The sequence below is a fragment of the Rattus norvegicus genome, chromosome 10 (assembly GCF_021556685.1).
Source record: "Rattus norvegicus strain SHRSP/BbbUtx chromosome 10, alternate assembly SHRSP_T2T, whole genome shotgun sequence".
Taxonomy (NCBI): domain Eukaryota; kingdom Metazoa; phylum Chordata; class Mammalia; order Rodentia; family Muridae; genus Rattus; species Rattus norvegicus.
Genome location: NC_141543.1, coordinates 68,125,387 through 68,149,851, shown reverse-complemented (window position 1 = coordinate 68,149,851; position 24,465 = coordinate 68,125,387). Strand labels below are relative to the sequence as shown.

The 24,465-nt window shown below is 39.6% G+C and overlaps 1 protein-coding gene across 3 annotated transcripts in view; it reads right to left on the bottom strand.

Moving 5' to 3' along the window:
* The window catches only part of Ssh2 (slingshot protein phosphatase 2), a 251,109-nt gene that overhangs the window by 101,150 nt on the left and 125,494 nt on the right, over positions 1-24,465 (bottom strand). Inside the window, 1 exon segment of one of the 3 annotated variants that reach the window (NM_001107024.1) lies at positions 9,699-9,968. The exons of the other annotated variants lie outside the window; for them this stretch is intronic. Coding sequence (NP_001100494.1) covers positions 9,699-9,826 — 128 coding nt within the window. The 5' untranslated portion in view covers positions 9,827-9,968. 3 annotated transcript variants of the gene reach the window in all.

Sequence of the window (24,465 nt, the reverse complement as noted above, 5' to 3'; positions counted from 1 at the left end):
CTTTTTCTTTTTTTTTTTTCATCTTTATTAACTTGGGTATTTCTTATTTACATTTCGATTGTTATTCCTTTCCTGGTGACTGAGCATTCAAGCCTGTGGGGCCATTCTCAATCAAATCCCAACTCCATCTACAAGTTCGCAGACTAATGGTCCTTAAAAAAAAAAAATAGATGAATAGATTTTTGTTAAATGTTCATGAGAACTAGCTATATTAACACTTAGATAAACTACAATTAAAAAGACATAGAATGGGGGGCTGGAGAGATGGCTCAGCGGTTAAGAGCACCCGACTGCTCTTCCAGAGGTCATGAGTTCAATGTGAGCAACCACATGGTGGCTCACAACCATCTGTAAAGAGATCTGATGCCCCCTTCTGGTGTGTCTGAAGATACTTACAGTGTACTTATAAATAATAAATGAATAAAAAAAAAAGACATAGAATGGAAGAGGGTCTCACTTTTTCTGTTACAAGAAATACTTGTTTCAAATCAGTAAAGTCAGAAACAGTCTCATTTATTTGGCCCTCATGGACATCAACTGACTTTTATTACATAAAATTCAAAATATAACAGAAAAAAGATATACGAGAAGATGCTGAGCTCATAAGCCCCAAGAGCCTTTTCCTGGGGGACAAAGAATGCTTAAAGATGCATTAAGATGAATGCTTTTTTACAAAAATCACTAGAAAAAATAGTCAATATAATTATAATCCAGAAGTAAACCATTCAGGTATAAAGTACACTATCATGGTTTATGGGTATGCATGTGAGTCTTGGATCAATAAATATTAAGTGCAGTTTCAAACATTCATATTTGCAAAATTTTAATCTCTCTTGTGAATCGTCTCATTCAAACTCTATAGTCTTATAAAATCAAGCAGCCATTGAATCTAACATATGCAACAAAATGGACTATTTAGATCATATAAAAAATAATTCTACATCTATGCACTGAGACCTAAACTGTTAGAATTGGTTAACACTGAGGTTTCTCGTTACTAGAGAATGATTCAAGATTCCGAATTTTGTTACTCTATCACGTAACTAATGTAAAATCCCTTTGGTTACTGAAAGAAGGGTCACATCCCTCTAAAAACAGCTTAACATAGAAAACCAACTTGCCAGATTCATACAGCAGTTGAAAGGGGGTGGACTAAATTTGATGTCTAGTATGTAACACTGATAATCTATTTATTATAGTTATATTTATTCCAAATCACAGGAAAGTCTAAAATGTCCTTAATGTTTTTAGCATATTTTTTTAAGTTAAACATAATTGAGCGATGGGTGGCAACATCCTGCTTTATTTAACAAAACACAAGTAACTAATTTTATCTCAAACAGTTGGGATATTAATTATTTTTTAGAAATCCAGAAACTATATGATTAATTGCAAACTGTATGATAGTACCTGAATCATTTTTCATTAGCCCCAGTGCAGCTTAACATATAATAAATATATGTCATTTTAGACATATATGTTTCAGTATATTTCCATTTATTAGAGCGACTGAAGAGCAGTGCACAAGAAAATTCATGAAAGTTGAGCATCTTTGTTATCCCCAAGGCCCCAGCTCTTGGACACAGACTGACATCATTTCAGCTTTGAGAAGTGGTTTCTTAGTGTAAGTCTAGAAAAATTGCTTGATTTTAGGAGCGAGAAGAGATGGTAAGTAGCAATAATTCAGAAAAACTACCTACTCCTTATTAAACAGAAAACTTGAATACAGGAACCCTCCATTGTAGTTCATCTTCATTGTGAAAATCTACAGTTTAGTTAACTTGGGTACACATAATTTCAAGGCCAAAGTTCAGAGCTCATGTATGCCCTACCTTCTAGACTAATTATTGCTTCGCAGACTGCAAACAAAACAAGTGTAGATAAAGCCACACAAACTTACTATCAATAATGAGAACAGAAATGAACCTTTGAAAGCTCCCAATAGCACTCTGGTAACACTCAAAAAGAATGTAAATTAATTTGATAACTTTAAAAAATAACAAGACTATTCAAGAATCAGAAATAATCATAAAACAGTATTAAATTATTAGCTTTAGCCACTCGATGCTACTCTTATTACTAATAAAGGGAATCTTATATTCATATATTCAGTAAATATAAAGAGTATTCAACAAAGCCCAGATGAGAGAGAGAGAGAGAGAGAGAGAGAGAGAGAGTGTGTGTGTGTGTGTGTGTGTGAGAGAGAGAGAAAGAGAGAGAGAGAGAGAGAGTGTGTGTGTGTGTGTGTGTGTGTGTGTGTGTGTGTGTGACAGAGAAAGAGAGAGAGAGAGAGAGAGTGAGTGTGTGTGTGTGTGTGTGTGTTTGTGGTTTGGGGGTGGGGGAAGTTGGCAGATGCCTTTAATCACAGCACTTGGAAGGCAGAGGAAGGTGGATCTCTGTGAGTTTGATGCCAGCCTGGTCTACAGAGTTCCAGGACAGTCAAGGCTAAACAACAACAACCACCACCACCACCACCACCACCACCCAACAAAAAAATATCCAACAAAATTAAACTAAACCATAAAAATTTTTGCAAATTAATTGCAACAAAATAGTCTCAACATGTTAAGTGCTCTATGCAGGAACCTGTAGCAAAAGTATAGATCATACCTGTTTATAAAACATAAGAAGCATTCCATTTACAGGAGGAAAGAAGACAAGCACTGCAGTATTTAACCAGTGGCCCTAGTCAAAGTAACCTAAGAGTTCTTTTCAGAGACAGAACTTACTTATAGATAATATAACCATTATCCTATAGAAATTGAGAAAATCAAACTAAAAAATAAAATATGTATTAGAACAAAGAACAAGGAAGTCTGATTAAAAAAAATAGACAGCAGCCCTGTCAGACAGCTCAACAAGCTAAGGCACCTGATGGCCTCATTCAATACCCAGGACCCACATGGTACAAGGACCGTCCCAATATGGTTCACCTATATACCCCCCCCACGTAATTAAAATGGTAAAGAAAATATGAAAAGTTTAGTTACATTTGTGACATACATGTTGTAACTAATCAGGAAAGGTCTTGATAACCAGGCTCGGTGGCACACACCTTCAATCCCAGCACTCAGAAGTTAGAGGCAGTCTGAGTTCAAGATCATCCTGATCTACATAGTGAGTTTCAGGACAGCCATAGCTACATAGTGACACTTTGTTTAAAAAAAAAAAAATTCCTGACATCCTGTTCCACACACACACACACACACACACACACACACACACACACACACACACACACAAACCCTTTGGAAAATTAATTAACAATAAAAAACAATGAGGTAGGCCCTGCCAAAGCAGATAACAAAACATCAACTAAATCTTGAAGCAAATGCTGTGTTGTTAGTGTGTGAATAAAAAACACGTCAAAAGACATAAGATTATAAAATTAGGTCTTACAAACAGGCTTGTGTATGGCTTAGCAGTTGAGAGTCCATATTGTCTTTAGGAAATTGGATCTGGGTTCGATTTTCAGCACCCATGTTAGGTGGTTCACAGTCACCTGTAACCCCAACTTCAGGGGGATCTAAAACTTCTGGTATCTGAGGGCAGTTATGTACACATGTCCACACACATACATATAACTAAAAATAAGAATAAATCTGTAAAAAGTAGGCCTCAAGAATCTCTCAGTTTAAAACTTATATCTAGTAGTTTAAGTAAGTAAAAAATATATCGGGGTTGGGGATTTAGCTCAGTGGTAGAGCGCTTGCCTAGCAAGTGCAAGGCCCTGGGTTCGGTCCCCAGCTCCAAAAAAAAAAAAAAAAAAAAAAAAAAAAAAAAAAAAAAAAAAAACCATGGTACTAGATGAGTATTTATTAGTTTGATGGTAGAATGCTTGACAGAGATGTGTAACTGGGATTTAATACCCAGCACGGCATTAAAAAGTCTGGGATAAGGTTTTTAAGGAGAATGAGATCGTTATACATAGCACTTAAAACTGTGTTATCAGGGTAACAGTGCAGTTAAAAAATGTGCTATTTAATGTTACTATTAACGCAGTATTAATGTTAATATCAATGTAGCCACTGAATAGGCTGAGGACTGTTGAGCTGTCTCAGTGGACAGAAGCACTGTTATACAAAGCCTGACAACCTGGCTTCAATCTTTGGGATCAATGTGAAAAGACAGACGTGGTGGCACACATCTATAATTCCAGTGCCTACTAAAGCAAGATGGGAGATAAGAGGATTCCTGAAAACTCAAAAGCTAGATGGCCTGGTGTATGTAAGAAGACAGAAACATGTCAGACCCTGACTCAACAACAACAACAACAACAACAACAACAAGAGAACCAATTCCCAAAATTTATCATCTGACTTCTCTATCTGCATTGTGGCACATGTACACACATGCATACATACACACATGCACACCTATAAGCAGACACACACACTTATGATCATAAACATGCACACACATGTACACATACATGCACATATAGCAAAGCTTTTAAGCACATGTAGCTTCATAAGAATTTGGATCAGCAATAGCAAATGCTGTTCTAGGTTTCCTTTCTACCAGAAACAAGCCATGTATTTCTGTCCAAATTATGTCACCATTTTTTTTCTAATTATTTACTACATCAAATTTGCATGAGGCTTTTCCTAATCTGCTTCTGAAAAATATAAAGTAGTGGCTGCCAAAGTGTGGCACACACTAACGTCATGAGCATCATTTAGGAACTTGTTAGAAGTGCACCTCTCTAGCCTACGAGTTCAGAAGCCAGCAGTTTGTGTTTTAACAAGCACTCAAGGTGCTTATGATGAAAACTGAAGCCTGGAAGAAAGCACATGAAACCAACTGGACAACCAGAAAGAGGAACTGAAAAATTAAAACAAAACATCACCAAATTACAAGAGAATGAGGCAGGAGGATCATGAGTTCTAGGCAGCTGAGCTACACAGCAAAACCCTATCTCAAGAAACATAAAATATGGGGCCGAAGAGATGGCTCAGCGATTAAGAGCACTGACTGCTCTTCCAGAGGTCCTGAGTTCAAATCCCAGCAACCACATGGTGGCTCACAACCATCTGTAATGCGAGCTGATGCCCTCCTCTGGTGTGTCTGAAGACAGTGACAGTGTACCCACATATAATAAAATAAATAAATAAATCTTACACACACACACACACACACACACACACACACACACACACACACACACACTCTATTTTTTTTTTTAAAGCCAGATGTGATGGAGCACACCTTTAGTCCCAGCACTTATCTACAGGCAGATGGATCTCTTCTGTATTTTTCAAAATTTAAGTGTTTGTTTTATTAAAAACAGGCTTTTACAGGGGACAGATGCATATGTGGGCTTTTACAGGGGACGGACAGAAAATTTCACAATCATTTTGATCAGGCTGACTCAAGATTCTTTCTGTTTAAGACTTATTTTTCTTTATGTGTGTGTGGTGTATATAGGTGAGCATGGAAGCTAAATTAGATCCCCAGAGCAGGAGTCACACTTGGTGTGAGCTACCTAACAAGGGTGCTGGGAAGTAATTCAGATCTCTGCAAAGCAGCAAGAGTGCTTAACCACTCAGCTATCTCTCTTGGCCCAAAGTTCTTTAAAAATATTATATATATATGTTTGTGTGTATGTACATGTATGCATATACATGCCAGAGGGCAACCATGGGTGCCATTTTCAGGGACATCTTCCATTACTTTTGAGATAGTGTCTCTCACTGACTGGCCTGGATGACCTGAGTCCTAGGGATCTTCCTAGGATCTTCCCATCTTTCCAGCACACTGCCAGACCTGGCATTTCATGTGGATTCTGAGGATTCAATTCAGGTACTCATGCTTGCAAAGCAAATACTTTACTGATTGGGTTATCTCCTCAGCCCTCCCATGACTCTTGATCAGTTTGATCAGATGATTCTCATGGGTTGCTCATATTTCCTGATCCCCAGTAGAATTAATGTATATGATATTAACTTTTTTTCTTGAGATAGAATCTTATGTAGCCCAGATTCAAACTCCTGATCTTCCTGTCCTTACCTCCTAAGTGCTAAGGTAGCAGATATATATCACTAAACCCAACTCAACTTGATTACTTAACATTCTTCTGTTAATTGTTCAAAAATAACACATTTGGTGAGTTTTATGCAGTGGTAAGTGGAGACTTTAATGCAACAATAATGGCGTAATTGGGGTTGGGGATTAAGCTCAGTGGTAGAGCGCTTGCCTAGCAAGCGCAAGGCCCTGGGTTCGGTCCTCAGCTCTGAAAAAAAAAATAGTGTAATTATCAGTAAAACTGATATGCAAACTATTCTGTGATATATATTTCAAACATATATTACAATTGAAAATCACAGAATCTAAAAAAAAAAACATCAAAAGCCATACTGTAAAGGCCATGAGTTTTCTCTGATAGGAAGGCTTTGTAATCTCACTGTGGCCTATTTTTTCTTTGACTCAAGTCTCCTAAGATTTGTTAGTTGGTTTCTAAACACATCATCTGAGCCGACAAGTGAAAAAAGGAGAACAGAAATCCTCTAAAGGGCAAGTCCTATCCTGATCACTAACCACTTGCCCAAGTGTTCATTAATCCTTTCCCTTAAACTCAAATTATGCTTGTATCAGTCTTTACTTGCGACTCTTAAATCTGACCCCCACCCTTTATAAGACAGGAGTCTCACTACATTGCCGAAGCTTGTCTTGAATTCAAGATTCTGCTGTGTCAACCTCCAGAGATGCTATAGCATCTGCAGGCATAGCTACCGTCCTGGGCTCCTAGCTATCAATCTGAACCTTGTAGTTATTCCAGTTAGTCTTTGCTATTTATAAATCTGCTGCTGCATGAAATGCTCCTATCAGTTAAGGTGTACAACATCAGGTCTTAGAAATAACACTTCCCTTTAGAAAAGATTAGCTCCGTTCTAAGGTCACAGACTGAGAATCTGATTTCAAAATCTATGTTTATCTACTCCATATTTTCACATTTCCTTTTAGGCAGTTCATTAATTTTCTAAAGACAAGTCATACAGAGACCTGATTGCTCAGTGGTTAAGAGCACTCACTGCTCTTTCAAAGTTCCTGAGTTCAATTCCTAGCACCCACAGGGCGTCCACCTGTTCAGTGTTGTCTTCTGGTGTGCAAATGTACATGCATGCAAAAGACAAGTCATATACTCCAAATTGAGAGTGTTTGCATTAAGTAGCAACAATAGATGTATTAAGCCCATGGATGTTTATGATGACGAGCTAAGCAGCACTGTAAATATTTAATAAATATATCCAAAGCAATACTAGTTAAGTGTAGTTTAGGAGTCAAAACGACAGCATGCTTCTCTGAAGAATAAACTGAGCTGCGTGTGCTATAACTCAGTGGCAGAGTGCTTACCTAGCATGTGTTTAATCTCCAGCATTGCAAGAAAGAGTCAGAGAGATGAGAGGCAAGGGACAGGGAGAAAGATCCTAAAACTTAGGGCCAGGCATGGTGACACACCCCTTTAACCCCAGCACTCAGGAGGGAGAGGCAGGAGAATCTCAGTTCAAAGACAGCCTGGTCTAACAGCAGTTCCAGGACAGACAAGGCTACATAATGAGACCCTGTCTCAAAATAAATAAGTCCTAAAGTTTGCCTCACTAGTGGGTGTTCTGTCACTGATTAGTATGGCTCTGAGCTTCATTCTCATTATTGTAAACACAACAAAGTAGTTCACAGGGCTCCTGTGATACTAAGTGAGTATTAAACACTGACGAGTGGTCCACACATGGCAGCTGTTAGCTGCTGTTAAATTCAGTTAACTCATTTTTGTTGCAGGGATTTGTAGGTTTGTAAAATGTTAGCTAACTATATGATCTCCTCCGAGCTGCTGAGGATCTACCATTGAGACGAGGGATGGGGAGAAAGGGAGAGACATGTGTTGTATTGAATTTCCATTTCACAATGGAAGTAAACAAAGTCAAATGATTTGCCCAAGGACATTAATTAGTAGGAAAAGGTATCGATATCTTTTGATCCCACTAGTATTAAAAATACTCTTCTCTCAAGTTTAATAACGTTTAAGTTCTGAGCTGGGGCAGTACAAACAGGACAACAGAGTATTTGTTCTTTGTGGCTTACTTCATTTAGCACAATGTCTTCAAAGTTCACCATATTCTAGCAAATGTCAAAATTCCTTTTTTAAAAGACGGTATATTTAATATTTTTAATATTTTTATTTATTATTTAAAATTACCTGACTTTGTGCAGGTATGTGCAGATACTAGAGGTCTTGGATCTCCTGAAGCTCAAGTTACAGGTGGTCGTGAGCAACCTAAAGTGAGTGTGGGGAACTTGTCTTCCCCCAAAGACATTCTACTCACTGCTCACTGTTGAGCCATCGCTCCAACTCCAGGATATCCTTTTAAAAAGTAGAATTATGTTGCAGTGTATGTTTGCAGGACATTTTGCTCATCCATTTACTGTCCATGGATCTTACACTGTCCCCCTTCCTTAAGAACTGATGAAACTATTCATTTGAGTTTGGTTATTAAATTACAGATTATTCACTCCTTTCCTCCTCTTTCAGTCCATCCCCTCTTACCTCTTTACAGTTAAGTAGTCTAGTGTGCAGACTTTAGCGTACTGGGCAGTAAAGTCCTTTTCCCACTTTTGTTATCTTTCTCATGAGCCCCACCATGAATCAACATAAAGGAAAGATATGAACCTCAGATCAATTTAGTTCAACTGGGAGGACAGGACAGTTTATCAATAACTAAATTAGTAAATTAGTTATGACTGTATCTACAAATCACTTCATATGATATCCTCTGTTTTTAATAATAGATAATGAAAAGTTTTTGATGGACATTAAATGGAGAGGGACAGTAGCAACCCTGTTTGGGGCTGGCCTAAGGAAATCTCAGCAGGTGATTCCTCTGACGGCAATTCAGAAGGAACTCAAACACATCGACTAAAACTGCTACTATCTTAAGTAACCTTTAAAGCTCTCCTCTGGATTAAAGATGGAGTTTGAATTGGTGGAGTTCTTCTACTTTCGACTTTATAACTGTGAGGTGAGATTAACCACAAGCTTCAAGCACACAGCTCTCACAAGCAGGCAAACCACAACGGAAAGGAGTAACAGCCTGACTTCAAAAACAATGACGATTTAAAGATGCGTGTGAATCCTGCACTTGAGTGATTAAGAGTACAGGAAGGCTTGTGTTGTATTTAGTAGTCAGGAGATCATAAAAGAAAACTACTGAAATCTACTTTTCTGAAATAACCTCGAACTATAGTAGCATGAATTTCTTTGTGTGAACCATAACAGAAATTTATAGTCATATGCAAACTTAAATAAGATCCACTACCACAGTAAATTGGCTGCCAGCAGGATCCACGGGACCCTTGAGTTTCTGGAGCTATTCTGATTCTACCAACCATTCTCCCTAGTCTTGCTTGCTACAAAGTTCGGCTGTCACTCGGTCACCATAGATGTCTAAGAGGTTAACTTTTAGACTCCCCCAAGGTTCGCTAATATTCTTCCAAAAGATTCATCTGTTCACCAGGCTCCAGGACACTCATTGCCTCCACGAATCGCCTAGCACACCTCCACCCCGCCATGCAAGCCAGATGCATATAGACCTCGCAGCAAGCACGCTGCGCTTTCGTCCTCGCTCGCTAGTTCGCGCCCCAGAATGTCCGGAAAAGCGGTTTGGAAAAGCAAACTTTCTGAGCATTTGCAGAGGCGGACTCACAGCTGGTTGATGGCGTTCTGCGAGATAACCGCATTGGCAGAGAAGTAGGGGATCATGTCGGGGCCACCGAGGCTGCAGGTGCTGGCAGGGGGCGCTTTCCTTTCGTCGGCCAAAGTGCTAAGGGTCATGAAGCCGACTCACGATGAACAGCTCCGCATCCTGGACCGGCGTTGGAAAAACCCGAGCCAGAGACGCTGGTTCCCGGCAGCTGACCTGGGTCCGCCCGGGAGTTCCGAGGCAGCCGCCGAAGCCCCGGGACTCCGCTGTCTGGGCAGCCCGGCGCTGCCAGCAAGCCTTCCCCCACTCGCGTCCGGGGCGGGGCGCCTGGGCGGGGCGGTCTAGAGCGTCCGGAGGGTGGGCCTTCGCGACGCTCCGCCCCGGGGCTCCTAGCTCCCACGCGGATCCCGCAAAGCTTATGGGCCTACTGGGTAAAGGGGTTGCTGCAGACGGCAGCCTGGGTGAAGAGAGAGTAATGGACAGAGAAAATTTCTCCACTCCGAATGCTAAACTGAAAAGTACCCTCTCTTAAGCAGCTCTATGCACTGTGGCCTCTTAACCGGCTCTATGCACTGTGCCGCAAACGAACCAAGTTTATGAATGGTCTTCAAAGTTTTTAAAGGCCTCACAAGAGTAAGTTAAATATTTATTAATGGTTTTCTTGGTTCCTCAAGGTGGAACTAGAAAGATTATAGTGTGTGAGGGAGCTACACTGTGGACAAAATCTGCTAACCCTTGTAAATGAATATAGAGGGTTCAACAGCCTTGTTGTATGTACAATTTGTGAAGATTAAAATATCCCAATGTCCAAACTACACATTGGACCAATTAAATTTTAATGCCTTTGGAACCAGATCTAGATGTAGGTAGTTTTCGAGGAGGATCGTCTGTTTCCTCTAAGGCGTTTCCCACCAAAGGGCATTCTCTGATTCTTTACAAAGTTTAAGCCCTTCCCATGCTCCTTCCAGTGGGCTGAGCAGTGCCTTTTCACCTGATCAGGAACTAGCTCTGTAAAAGGAGCCTCTTTCTGTCTCAGACCTTAGTTTACAGAAGGAGCCAGCACACAGAAGCACTCTGCGAGCTCCTCAGCCTCTAGCTTTCTCTCCTCTTGCAGTCTCACACCAGAGCAAATATTTTAGGAATCAGTATTTTTTATAGCATTTCTGAGTAACTGACTAAATTATATATATTCCATTGGAATTCAAAAGCTTTAAAAACAATTTTACTAATCAACTAGAAAAGACTTTCAATGTATTAGAATCAAGAAAAACTCAAATCTTTGTTTTATATGAAAGTACAGGGAAGTTTGACAATTTTCAATATGCTAACAATGAAATTAATCTAAACATAAAATTCTATGCCTAAAACTAGAATTATGTTTTTATTAGTTGTCCATAAAACTTTAAGCTATTACCAAGGTAATGAGGGGCTCAGAATACTGTGAAGCACACAGAAGGTGGTTTCTATAGTTTCCTAGAGACCTGGCAATAGAAAAGACCCATGTGGCAAGTGAAGAGTTAAGGGAAAGTCTGGATGTTAGAGTTTCATCATCTTCATCCATCTCTAGGAAGGAAATGTTTTAAAGATTTGTTCAAGCTGTGTCAGCAGGCACCCAAATGGCAGTGTAAGAAAAAAAAAATCTGCTGATACACCCCAAAATAAATTGCTTAAAATATCTGGCAAAGTTGCCAGTTTGAAACTTCTTTCAGGCTGCAATTTATTACAGTCTCCTACTGTGATCAAAAAAAAAAAAAAAAAGCACTTTAGAACAGCATTAAGGTGAGCCCAGTTCCTTTCATGACACAGCAAGAGATGGGAATTTTTATTGAAGTCACTATTAAATGATGTCGTTTAGGAAAGATGATGACATAGTAGTCATCTGGAAAACAATTCATCAGAAAATGTGGATTACTTGATTCGATCACTCATTACATTTAAAAATGCTAGGGATAAAGATTTCATAGGAACAGATTTTGTAAATATGTATCCTTAGGCCAAACAAAAAGGTTCCTACAGTGATGCCCCAGAAGAGTACAACCCTTTGGTTTTCCCTTAAAAGACCTTTGTCGGCCATTCAAGTAAGAAGACTGTTAATACCTCTAATCCAGTCCTTTTAAATTCTCTCTTTGAATAGTAGCTAAGACTTTGATAAGTCCCTTAATAATGTCATCTGTAAAATTATATAAGATCTTTAAAAATTTTTTTCAGCCAGGTGGTGAAGGCGCAGGCCTTTAATCCCAGCACTTGGGAAGCAGAGGCAGGTGGATCTCTGAGTTCAAGGCCAGCTTGGTTTACAAATCAAATTCCAGGACAGCCAAATCCCCAAATTTGTTTTGAGAGTTGAAAATCTTAGACAGACTGTTCTCATATCAACTAAAGATTCTGAGTCAAGTGTAGTGGTGCATGCCCACTGTACTCCTAACACTTGAAAGGCTGAAGCTGCAGGATCACAAGTTCAAGGCTAGCCTTCACTACATGGGCAGACTCTTATTGAAAATTAGCAAGCAGGGCCAATGAGATGGCTCAGTAAGTAAAGGTGTGAGCCTGCTGCTAACCTGACAACCTGAATTCAGTCTCTGGAACCCACATAGTGGAAGAAGCGAACTGTCTTCCGTAGGTTATCCTCTAACCTCAACACTGGCACTGTGGGGCTGTGGTATGCCCATACTTGTGTAACCACCCTCCTATGCAGCCAATAAATAAGTATAATTTAAAGAAGCAAGCAAACAAACAGATTAAAAAACTCTGATTAAATGCCCTACAGTGAGGAGACAGAACTTGTAGAGCCCACCTCCAGCAGAAAGGCAGGTAATCAAGTGAGGGATGGGGTTGCCATCTACAGTCAAAACTCCGACCCATAATTGTTCCTGTTTGAAAGAACTGCAGGGATGGAAATGGTGAGGAGCCTGAGGAAAAGAAGGTCCAGCAACAGGCCCAAGTGGGATCCAGGTCAAGGGGAGGAGATCCCAAGGCCTGACTCCATTACTGAGGCTGTAGAGTGCTCACAAACAGGGACCTATCATGGCTGCCCCCCGAAAGACCCAACAACAGCTGAAAGAGTCAGATGTAGATATGTGCACCCAACCAATGGACAGAAGCATGACCCCTGTGGGTGAATAGAGAAAAGCTGGAAGGAGCTGAGGAGGAGGCTACCCTGTAGAAGGACCAACAGTCTCAATTAACCTGGAACCTCCCCCCCTCCCCCCAAATCTTTCAGACACTGGACAACAAACAGGCAGCACACACCAGCTGATATGAGGCCCTCAACACATATACAACAGAGGACTCTGGTCTGAGTTCAGTTAGAGAAGATGCACCTAACTCTCAGGAGATGGAGGCCACAGGGAGTTTAGAGGTCTGGTGGGGTGGGGTGGAGTGTGGGGACATCTTTGTGAAGACAGGGGTGTGGGGAGGAGGTATGGGATGTAGAACAGTGGAGGGTGGACCAGAAGGGAAATAAAATCTGGAGTGTAAAAAAAATTAAATAAAAAGAAGGAAAAAAATTCCTCTGAAACATGAAATATACTTAATCCACTTAAGGCATACACCTAGTTCAAAACTATAGTGACCAGCAGTTAAAGACTCTGGTTTTGGAATTAACAAACTGAGTTGAGTATTAGCTTAATTTATGAAGTTGTTTTGAGGATTAATTTAAAACAGTATCTATATTTAAAAAAATACTTAGCACAAAGATCTCTTCTTTGGCTTTAGTGTTTGCCATATTAAGGTAAAAGGCTTAATACTGATCTTACTTTTTCACTGAGAAAATATTGGAGATTTTTTGTTGTTTTTTCCATAAACATTAAAAAAGTGGTAATGACTCTAATATAAGAAGTTCCAGGATGGGGCATGGTGTCATACATGTTTAAACCCAACACTCAGAAGGCTGAGACAGGAGAATCTCTGTGAGTTTAAAGCCATCCTGGTCTACGGAAAGTTCTAGGCTAGCCAGAGCTACACAGTGAGACCCTGTCTTAAGAAAGGAAGTTCCAGGGCCAGTGAAATGGCTTAGTAGTTAAGGACAGCCGCTGCCAAGGCTGAAGACCTGAGTGCAGTCCCGCGTGGTAGAAGAAGAGAGCTGACTCTTGTAAGCTGTCTCTGGCCTCTGTGCGCACACACATACAGCAACAACTTAATGTTTATCCTTTTCAAGATATGTGGACAAAAGCACTGTTTGGACAGGAGAATAAGCTTTTATTATCATAAACTGGTCACTTTCCAGTAATAGAAAGCGACTTGTATTTGTTTCATTACCGAGAAGTTGATGAAATGAATGAACACTGAAGTACATACAGACACCTGGGTATATTACCATTCCATTTGGGAAGTTTTACTGTTACTGCTTATGAGTTAGTCACATTAACTCACTATTACAGCCTATAATCATCTGATACCTGCAAAGTTTACTTGATTTTTCTACTTTTTAGGCTTTCAATTAATAGCGTTAACTTATGCAACTGTATTAAGTACTCGATCATAAGAAAAATGATTATACTAAGGTGGGGACTTCACTGTGTTTTGATGTTTTCTCTAAGGGTTTGATTGAGAGAAATAAATAGTAAATCAATCCCTTGAGTGTCAAAAAGAAGAAAACCAACACTTTAAACGTTACAAAACGAAAATCTTGTTACCTGGAGTAACACAACCTGATGTCTGTTAATCTGCAAAATGCCAGGACAAAACTCTCAAGACAATACCCTCAATTTCAGACTTATTGTCCAGACAGGACTAAGAGCTATCTTACTACGCTAAGTCAAAGGCACTCTTCGGACAATACAGTACAGCAAAATGCTAACAACAGCTCTGTAACAACAGCAGGTTTTGTGAGTATTGTGTTTTAAATACCTGAGAATAGTTTTAAACACTTGAATTGAACAATGTCACTCGGCTTTTATAATCATTTGCATAGAATTTCCCACACAAGAGTGATGTGGAACACCGAGAAGATCTGCATCTCAAGCACCAGAGAAAAGATCGCTAAAGCGTTCATCCCGCCTGGTCTTGGCCACCATATGCTCCTGCACAAGGACATGCTGCACTCCTGCTTTCTTCAGGTTACAAAAGCCTGACACTTCTATTGTTTAGTAAAAATAACAGGCATTTATGGATCACTTTTCACGTGCAGCACACCTCACAAAACATTAACTATTTAGTTGCCGTTCTACTCTTCATTCTGTTTTCTAAACCACTCAAAAGTCATAATAACACATGGCAAGTGTCACTCCCAGCCCCAAGAATTCAGAAACATAAAAGAAAAGTCACTTTTCTCATCTCTGTCATGTCACTCTTAGGTAATTACAACTGTTTTCAGGAAATGTCCTCACATATGCAAATATGAGTATAGCTGTCCTTTAGGAAGATCACATGATAAATGCACACACACAATGGTATGATGTGTTTTATTTTGCTTCTGAGCAACATTTATCATTATATCTTGGGTATCTTTTTGTGCTTATATAAATCTACTTAATTCTATTTGTTTTAGAGACAGGTTCTCCTCACATGGCCCTGGCTGTCCTAGAACTTACTATGTCGATAGTCTGGTCTCAAAGAGATCGGCCTGCCTGCTTCCCATGCTACGATTAAGGGCATGCACCACCACACTTGGCCTACCTAAGACTTAGGCTTTGTAGTTTTTCAAAATTTTGTGCATACTTGTGAACATAATTGTTACATGGATACTTAACTGCAGTTAAGTTAAACATATTGATTATCTTAAGATGTGGTAGATATTAATTAATTGCCCTCAGCAAAGGGTTTTCCCTTTGAAATCTTTAGTCTCTCCTATCACACGAACTAGTAAATTAATTTAGGGCCCAAGATAGTTTTCTGTGCAATAGTCTGGGAATTGAACCTGGGTCCTTGGTAAAAGCATCAAGTACTCTAAATTGCTGAGCCATCTCTGCTAGCCATCCTGGCTTTGGAACTTGTTTCTCTCCCATCACCCAGTTTTTTTTTTTTAATATTTTATGGGGAGGGGAAGAGGAGATGGTATCATGGTGCATGCATGGAGGTCAGGGGACAACACAGGAGCAGGTTCTTCCCTTCTGCCTTGTGGATCCTAGGGTTTGAACTCAGGTTGTCAGTCTAGGCAACACATGCCTTTACCTGTTGAGCCATTTTGCTGGCCTGGTTTTGTTTGTTTTTAAAGGGAGGGTCTCTTTATGTAGGCTGGTCTAGACTCAAATTCAGCATTTTCCTGTCTCAAACTCCTGAGCCTGTGGCGCCATACCCAGCTAATTCAGTGGTTTTTGTTCTCTCCTATCTTCAAGCCTTACTATTTCCAGTGTTCAAACTGTTTCCTATCGAAGACCACTTTCATCTAGATCTTCAAGTTATTCATGTATAATATATATTTGAGGCCTACTTCATCTCTCAGTTCTCAAATACTCATAAATCCTCACTGGATTCTTACTCTTGTTTTGAAAGAGTGTTTCATGTATGACAGGCTAACCTCAAACTTTCTATGTGGCTGAAGATGACCTTGAACTTCTGATGTTCCTGTCTCTACCTCTTAAGTGCTGGACTTGTAAGAGTGTACCACCATGATATATAAAGCATACAGGTTTTTATCACTGGATTTGTATTAGGTAAGTGAAACTAATTATCATCAGCTTTATTTCAGAGCTGAAACTGCAGGCCTAGAAGATAAGGACCCAAATTTACATGGTAGGTATCAGAGCTGGGATGTGTATGTAAGTAGGTCTTCCAGTTTGGTCCAATGAGCATTCTAAGGTTTATTGGGTGGTATTAGATGTTTAAAACTATGTTATTCAAGATGGGCATGGTAGTTCACACCTGCTATCCCAGCACTGTAGCATCTGAGTGGGAAGGCTGTACAGCCAGACTGGCTCAAAAAGCAAAATCAGAGGGACTGGAAGGATTGCTCAGTGGTTAGAGCACTTGTTGCTCTTGCAGAGGACCCAGGTTTAGTTCCCAGCACACTGCATTGTGGTTCACAACCAATCATAACTCAAGTTCCAGGAGATCCAATACCCCTTTCTGGCCTCCTCAGGTACCAGACATGCACATGGTGCACAGATATATGTGCAGGTAAAACGCCTACATTTACACATAAAATAATAAAAAAATTTAAAATTTTTAAGCCAGTTGTGTTGTTATATATTTTTTTAAAACTAGCATTCAGGAGGCAGAGCAGGCAGATCTTTTTGAGTCAGAGGTCAGCCTGATCTATATACTGAGTTCCTTACCAGCCAGAGCTAAGTAGACAGAACTTGTCTCAAGGAAAAAAAAGCAAAGACAAAACCAAAATTCACCCCATGTGGCTCAAGGCCTTATTCTTTATTATTTCCACAGAATATAAACACATAGTTGCATCTGAAAGATATGAAATGTATATGAATCTTCTCATTGTTGACCTCTCTACAGAAACAAATCAAACATGGCCAGTCTTGGGAGGAGAATACAGAATAGACCAGAGCACACTCTGCCTGGATGATGTCCTTTTATTCCACAGCCCACTATATCTTTCTTTTAAAAAAAAAGACTTATTTATTTTATGTATATGAGTACACACTGCAGGTGTCTTCAGACACACCAGAAGAGGCACTGGATCCCATTACAGATGGTTGTGAACCACTCTGCGGTTGCCGGGAATTGAACTCAGGACCTCTGGAAGAACAGTTGGTGCTATGAGCTGCTAAGCCATCTCTCCAGCCCCCACTGTATCTTTCCCGAGACTGTCCTTTTACACTTACTCACACATTAGGCTCTAGATACAAATATTTCCGAAGAACCCATACATTAATTACTGAGGTGCTTGTCCTTTGGAGTTCAACTCTCTCTCATACTTGGTACCTTCACCTCTCCCCGCCTCATTCCTCACCTGCTTCCTCTTGCCCTGTAGATGGGATGACTTTTCATACAGATAATCTCAGAGAAGGCCTGGAATATGACCCAGCAGGCAAGGGCTTGATTTTATTTTTAAGCCTGCCCAGACTTTCAGGAGCCAAAAGTTCAAATTGCAGCAGGACTGATTCCGCCCTTTCACAAGCAGTTTAGTACTATGCAGTTTTCCTAGAATGGTCAGGTTTCCAGTCCCTGGCAGAGCAGCATCATTGTCTCTGAGCCCTCACGTATCAGCTTCCCTGGCAGTATTTCACTTGCTATTTTTTTTTTTTTTACTTTGAAATCAGGTGGACATGCAAAAATCACATACTCACACAACTATGCAGGGTTTTTTGTTTTTGTTTTGTTTTATCATATATGTCCTGTATGTTCAAAGAATTTAGTTAAGGACAATGCTTATCATCATATTACTGTTTAGTTAGGCAAAACCAAGGAGTATACAAGTTGTGTTCCTTAGTCCTTGCTAGAAAGTGGTCACTTCTGAGATGGTTATTTTTAGCTGGTCCCTCAGCTAGCTTGAGCAGAGACATCTTTTGTCAGAGTCTATGCATCCACTCTGAATCTTAAATGATGTAAAAAAAAAAAAACTTTCCAAGGGAGATGAAGAACAAGTAGCAAATCTTTCTATTTATTTTTAATTGTGAAATATTTCATACATATGTTTGTATACTAGTTAGATATCAAGAGATATGTTTTAACATATCTTTGGATTTTAAGAAATGAAAGATTCATTTAAAAGCTCTGGTAAGCTTTTCTGAACTCATTAACCCCTCTTTTTGTAAGTAATTACACTTGAGTTTGGTGATGATCTTTCTCTTCATATTGTATATTATGCAATGGTAATCAATAATATAAAACTTATTCAGGAAATCATTGCCTATAAAGCACCTAAATGATATTTTTAGTTTTCTTTAGGTTGACATATAAAATACATTTAGAAATGCAAACTAAAGCATTTTTCTTGTTTAAAAACTTGTACTCTTGGGGCTGGGGATTTAGCTCAGTGGTAGAGCGCTTACCTAGGAAGCGCAAGGCCCTGGGTTCGGTCCCCAGCTCCGGAAAAAAAAAAAAAAAAAAAAAACAAACTTGTACTCTTGAAGGGGTAAACAAGATGACTCATTGGGTAAAGGTGCTTGTTGCCCACCTTATGATCCAAGTTTGATTCTCAAGACCCCATGATTAAAGGAGAAAACTGACTACTGTAAATTGTCCTATGAGCTCCACATGCATGCTGTAGCACCCCATTCTCTACCTCCCTCTCCCTAACAACATGCTACATACACACAATAAAGAAGTAAATATACGGGCTGGAGAGATGGCTCAGCGGTTAAGAGCGCCCGACTGCTCTTCCAGAGGTCATGAGTTCAATTCCCAGCAACCACATGGTGGCTCACAACCATCTGTAAAGAGATCTGATGCCCTCTTCTGGTGTATCTGAAGACAGCTACAGTGTACTTATGTATAATAAATAAATAAATCTTTAAAAAAAAAAAAAAGAAGTAAATATACTAAACAAAACCCTCGTAGTTCAGGAATGGATAAATGAGTAGAGATGTAACAAATCCAATATAGCAAAATGTCAGTTATAGAACCTAGAGGTTGTATTTGGGTGTTTACTATATAATTCATCTAATTTGTTTACATACTTTAAAATTTCTAAACAATATGCTGATGAAACAAACTGGAAATGAAGGCTAGAGACCTACAATCCCACCACTGGAGAGGCAGGAGGATCACCACAAGTTCAAGCCAACTTGTGTTACATAGAGGGCCCCTTCTCAAAACAAACAAAAAAACTGGTGAATGCCCATCTCTATCTCCTATGTTGTCTAAAAGTCTTAAAGGGCATTAGCTGGTTTCAGATCTTTAAGGAACGAGTCTGCTACAGGAAAGCAATAATTAGGTTTGGTAGTTTAATTACTGTTTGAGCTCTTGCCTTATATTATTTAATAAAGAAAAGGGGAAGAGCCTCATTCCTTCAAGATTTATTTTCACAGTTATATCTTGGAAAGCAATTATCCATCTTTTATTTCACTAGCCTTTTTTGGAAAAGTTCATGATAAAACCCAATACTAAAAAATGGTTTATGAGCATCTCTAATAAGTGTTTTATTTATTTCTTATGTAGTACACAGTGTTTTGTTTTGTTTTTAATAATGAATGTCTTTGGCCTCTGTGGTGATTTGAACAGGTATGGCCCCCAGAAATTCAAGTGTTTGAATGCAGGGCCTATAGGGAGTGGCATTATTCCGTGGTGTGGCATTGTTGGGGGAGGTGTGGCCTTGTTGGGGGAGATGTGTCCTTGTTGAGGTAGGTGTGGCTTTGTTGGAGGAAGTGAGTCATTGTGGGGGTGGACTTTGAGGTCTCCTGTGCTCAAGCAGTGTCCAGTGACACAGTCCCCTTCTGCTGCTGAAGGATCAAGGTGTAGAATAGAACTCTCAGCTCCTCTCCAGCACCATGTCTGCCTGCATGCCTCAATGATATCATGCCACCATGATAATGGACCAAACCTCTGAAACTGTAAGCCAGCCCCAAATAAATGTTTTCTTTTATAAAAAACCCAAACCCTCCCCACAAAACCCAACACAGTGAGGTAGTAATTATAAGTAAGTCATCTGTACAATACTACTTTACTATTTTAAATATCTCCATGTTTGTTTACTATTTATACCTTAGGTAGGAGCATTTTTGTTTTAGTGGCATCTTAAAGCAACCACATTACTGGGAATTACTTTTTAAATCATTTATTTATAAAGTACTTTATTCTTATGCAATCTAATTTAATGGTAATTACATTTTGCAATTGGAATTTTCATAGGTAAACTAACAAACTTAAAGAAAACCAAGGTTGAATGCTGTTACAGCACCTGGGCTTTCAAAAGCCGCTGCAGGGTATGGTGGCATATGCTTGTAATCCCAGCGATTAAGCAAAATCAAGATCACTGAATTTGAGGTCAGCCTGGTTTACGAGGAGTGTTCTAGGCCAGTCAGAGCTACACAGCAAGACCTTGTCTCCAAAAAAACCAAACCAAAACCAAAAACATCTTCCAAAATAAAACTAAAGGAATGCTTTTAACGGAAGAGATTCTGTTGGGTCAAAAAATAATAATTTCACCTTGGGAAATGAGAGCTATTATTACCTCAACGCAATCTTTATAAGACTTACTTTTATGATTTTAAATTATGTATAGGTGTGTGCCTGCATGTGGGTATGTGCACATAATGTGAAGTGCCAGCAGAAGCTTGAATCCTCTGGAGCTGGAGTTAGAGACAGCTGTGGGCCTCTTATTGAGGGTACTGAGAACCAAACCCTGGCTCACTGGTAGAATAGTAAGTGCTCTTAACTGCTGAAATATTTTTCCTCAACACAATTCTTTATTTTTTTTTAATTTTTAAATGATTTACTTATCTTTATTTCATGTGCATTGGTATTTTGTCTGCAAGTATGTCTGTAAGAGGATGTCGGATCCTTAGAGCGCTTGCCTAGCAAGCGCAAGGCCCTGGGTTCGGTCCCCAGCTCCGGAAGAAAAAAAAAAAAAGAAGGAAAAAAAAAGAGGATGTCGGATCCCTGAAACTGGAGTTACAGACAGCTGTGAGCTGCCATGAGGGTCCTGGGAATTGAAGCTGGATCCTCTGCCGGAACCATTTCCCTAGCTCCCCACAATTCTTAACAATAACAATGTCTAAATTAGGGCTCTCACTATGTTGATCAGGTGGCCTCAACTCCTAGGCTTAAGTAATCCTAGTCTCCTGAGTAATTGGGACTGCAGCTATGTGCCAGTGTGCTGGGCCTTAACCAAAACTTTTAGAGGAAACTATTTACCAGCTAAATAAGTGTAACCATGTCCAAGATGGTTTTAAAAACTGACAAAGATGAAGACATGATGAAATAACTCAAAAATCAAGTCCTTGGTGAAATGTGCTAGCTCAGGAAAGACATATTATAGTAACTTTCACACCAGAAAGTAGACTTCAGGCCTTGAATGACAACTGAGCGGAAGGTATAGCTAGCGGTGAATGAACAACAATGAAATGAAGTTGCTTTCTGCATACATGTACTCTCGATGCCACTAGGACAGAGTAGATGGCTCAGGAGTCAGTCAGACTGTAGTAAAAACATCTCCCTACAACTTTTGTGTTGAAGCTCTTTATAGTTTAATGTAGTTTAAAGTGCCACTTAAGTACACATTTAACACTTAGTTGCTTTTTTGAAAAGGATTTTACTATGCTGCCCTGGCTAGCCTGGAAATCAGTGTGGTCTCAAACTCACGGAGATATACTTGCCTCTGTCCCCTGTATGGATCAATGGAATGCTCCTGGCAACAGTTCATTCTTTTAAGAAGAAACTCCATCTCTTGGGGTGGGGAGAGAGGAGCAGATGCGCACAAGTATTTTATATTTTGGCTAGAAAATAAGCTTCCTTTGTAAACATACAATCCCTACCTAAAGGAACCTTAAGGTCTGGAGAGAAGATGGCTTCAGCAGTTAAGAGCATGTACTTCTCTTGCAGAGGACCCAAGTCTGATTTCTAGCTTACATGAATTTCCCTAAAACTTATGTGTGTGAACACACACACACACACACACACACACACACACACACACACACACTTTACTCTGGTTTCTCTTCAGATTGTATAAAGGCACCTGGTTTTTCTGTAGCTCCTTCACCACCAAAGTTTCATATTGAGAATGGATGGTCTTGGGTGGATTATGCTTTATTTCCCTGATAAAACACCACAACCAACTTACAGAAGGAAGGGTTTGGCTTAATAACTGAATTGATGATATTTGTTTTTATTAAGCCAAATATTCCAGAGGAATAAGAGTCCATCCGTGATGGCAAGCAACAGTGGCAGCAAGCAGCAGACACTGGATCTGGAACAGAAGTGGAGGGCTCACATCTTGAATGACACTCTGGAAGCAGAGGGAATGACCTGGGGATGGAGAAGGCTTTTCACCCTCAAAGCTGGTCTCCAGTGATATACTTCCTCTAGCAAGGCCACACTTCTGAAATTCCCAAAAAACGGTGCCAATAACTAAGACCTAACATGGAGGACACTCACGCAAACCATCACCCTGGGCAGCACTGCCAGGATGATAGGTATACACAGACATTAAGCTCTTAACTCCACAAGAATTCAAAATTCAAAAACAGACAAATGGAAACAAAGGGTAGCCATATTTTTCCTAAAGACCTTCTCCCCCTCATAATCTAAAGGAAGGACAGCTTTAGACTTACAAACAAAACATTAACCATATATGTAGTACTGCTTATATTTTCTGACGTGAAGGAATTTACAAAACAATCCTATAGTAATACAAAGAGACATCTAGAACGTAGAATACTTAATTTCTTATATTGAACCTTCAAAAACAGGCTTTCAAAGATTCTTTTAAACATAAATTTGTATTTGGACACATATATACACATAAGTAAACAAAACTTATCGAGTGAGTGCCAACTCTGCTAGGTATTGTGTTATGATAGAGAATATATAATTATATATAAAGTATAGCTCATAGTAAAGCAGGGGAGAAAGATGAGGCAGACAAGAAACAGCCCTCCAGATACTCTGTTCTCAGAAATAGCATAACTTTCATACATTTGTACTTGCAGAATGTCACTTCTTTTGTCATTGTCACCCCAAGGTACCTGGTTAAAACATTGTTCAAAACTCTTCTAAGGAGTGCCAGGGTTCATGGTGGCACATGCTTAAGGTTGCAGTATTTTGGAGATAGAGGCAGGAAGGAGTATTAAGAGTCAAGAGAGGGGTTGGGGATTTAGCTCAGTGGCAGAGCGCTTGCCTAGCAAGCCCTCTGAGGCCCTGGGTTCGGTCCTCAGCTCCGGGGGGGAAAAAAAAAAGAGTGCTTAAAAAAAAAAAAGTCAAGAGAGGTTGTTAGAGGATTTATAAACTATGTAAAGATTTGTTTTTATAGTCATGGAGTTATCCTGTTTTGGAAAAATTCCTTTTATAATTAAAAAAAAGAAATAATACAGGGCCAGTGAGATACTTAGCAGATGAAGTACTTGTCACTCAAGGTTGACAACCTGAGTTCCATCCTTGGAACCCACAGAAAAAGTGGAAGGAAAGATGGAGTCCACAAAGTTGTTCTCTGACCTCTACATGTGCACCAGGGTATGTGCATACTCACATCCATATTATATACACAATAACAAAAAATTAAGATTTATTTTTAGTGTGTGTGTGTGTGTGTGTGTAAGTGAACGCCACATATGGGTGCCTGAGGAAGCCAGAAGGAATCAGATCCCTTGGAACTAGAGTTACAAGGGGTTGGGGATTTAGCTCAGTGGTAGAACGCTTGCCTAGCAAGCACAAGGCCCTGGGTTCGGTCTCCAGCTCCGAAGGAAAAAAAAAAAAAGGAAAAAAAAGAAAGAACTAGAGTTACACATGGTTGTTTGCTAAATGTGGGTATTGGGAACTGAACTTGGGTCCTCAGGAATAGTAGTATGCACTCTTTAACTGCTGAGCCATCTCTGCAGTCCCCATAATGCTTTTAAAAAATGAAAGGCTGGGCATGGTGTCACATGCCTTTAATTCCAACAGTAAGCAAAGACAGGCCAGGTCTCCGTGAGTTCCAGTCCAGAGCTGGTCTGTGTAGAGTTTTCGAGGATAGCCAGAGCTACATAGAGAGACTCTGTTTAAAAACAAACAAATGATTTAAAAGGAATGATGCTAGCAACTACTGACTAAAATAATATAAACATAGGTACTTTTACTTCATGTCTCTCCTTATAGAACAGTCTTATTATGTTGTTGAGGTAAGGTGCTCAAAGAAGCTTAAAACCTATTTTTCCAATAGAGGAAAACAGAGGAGAAGCCAAAGATTTGCTTTCTAGAGGCCAAATAATCATGAACCGAACAGGGGCTGTCCTCACCC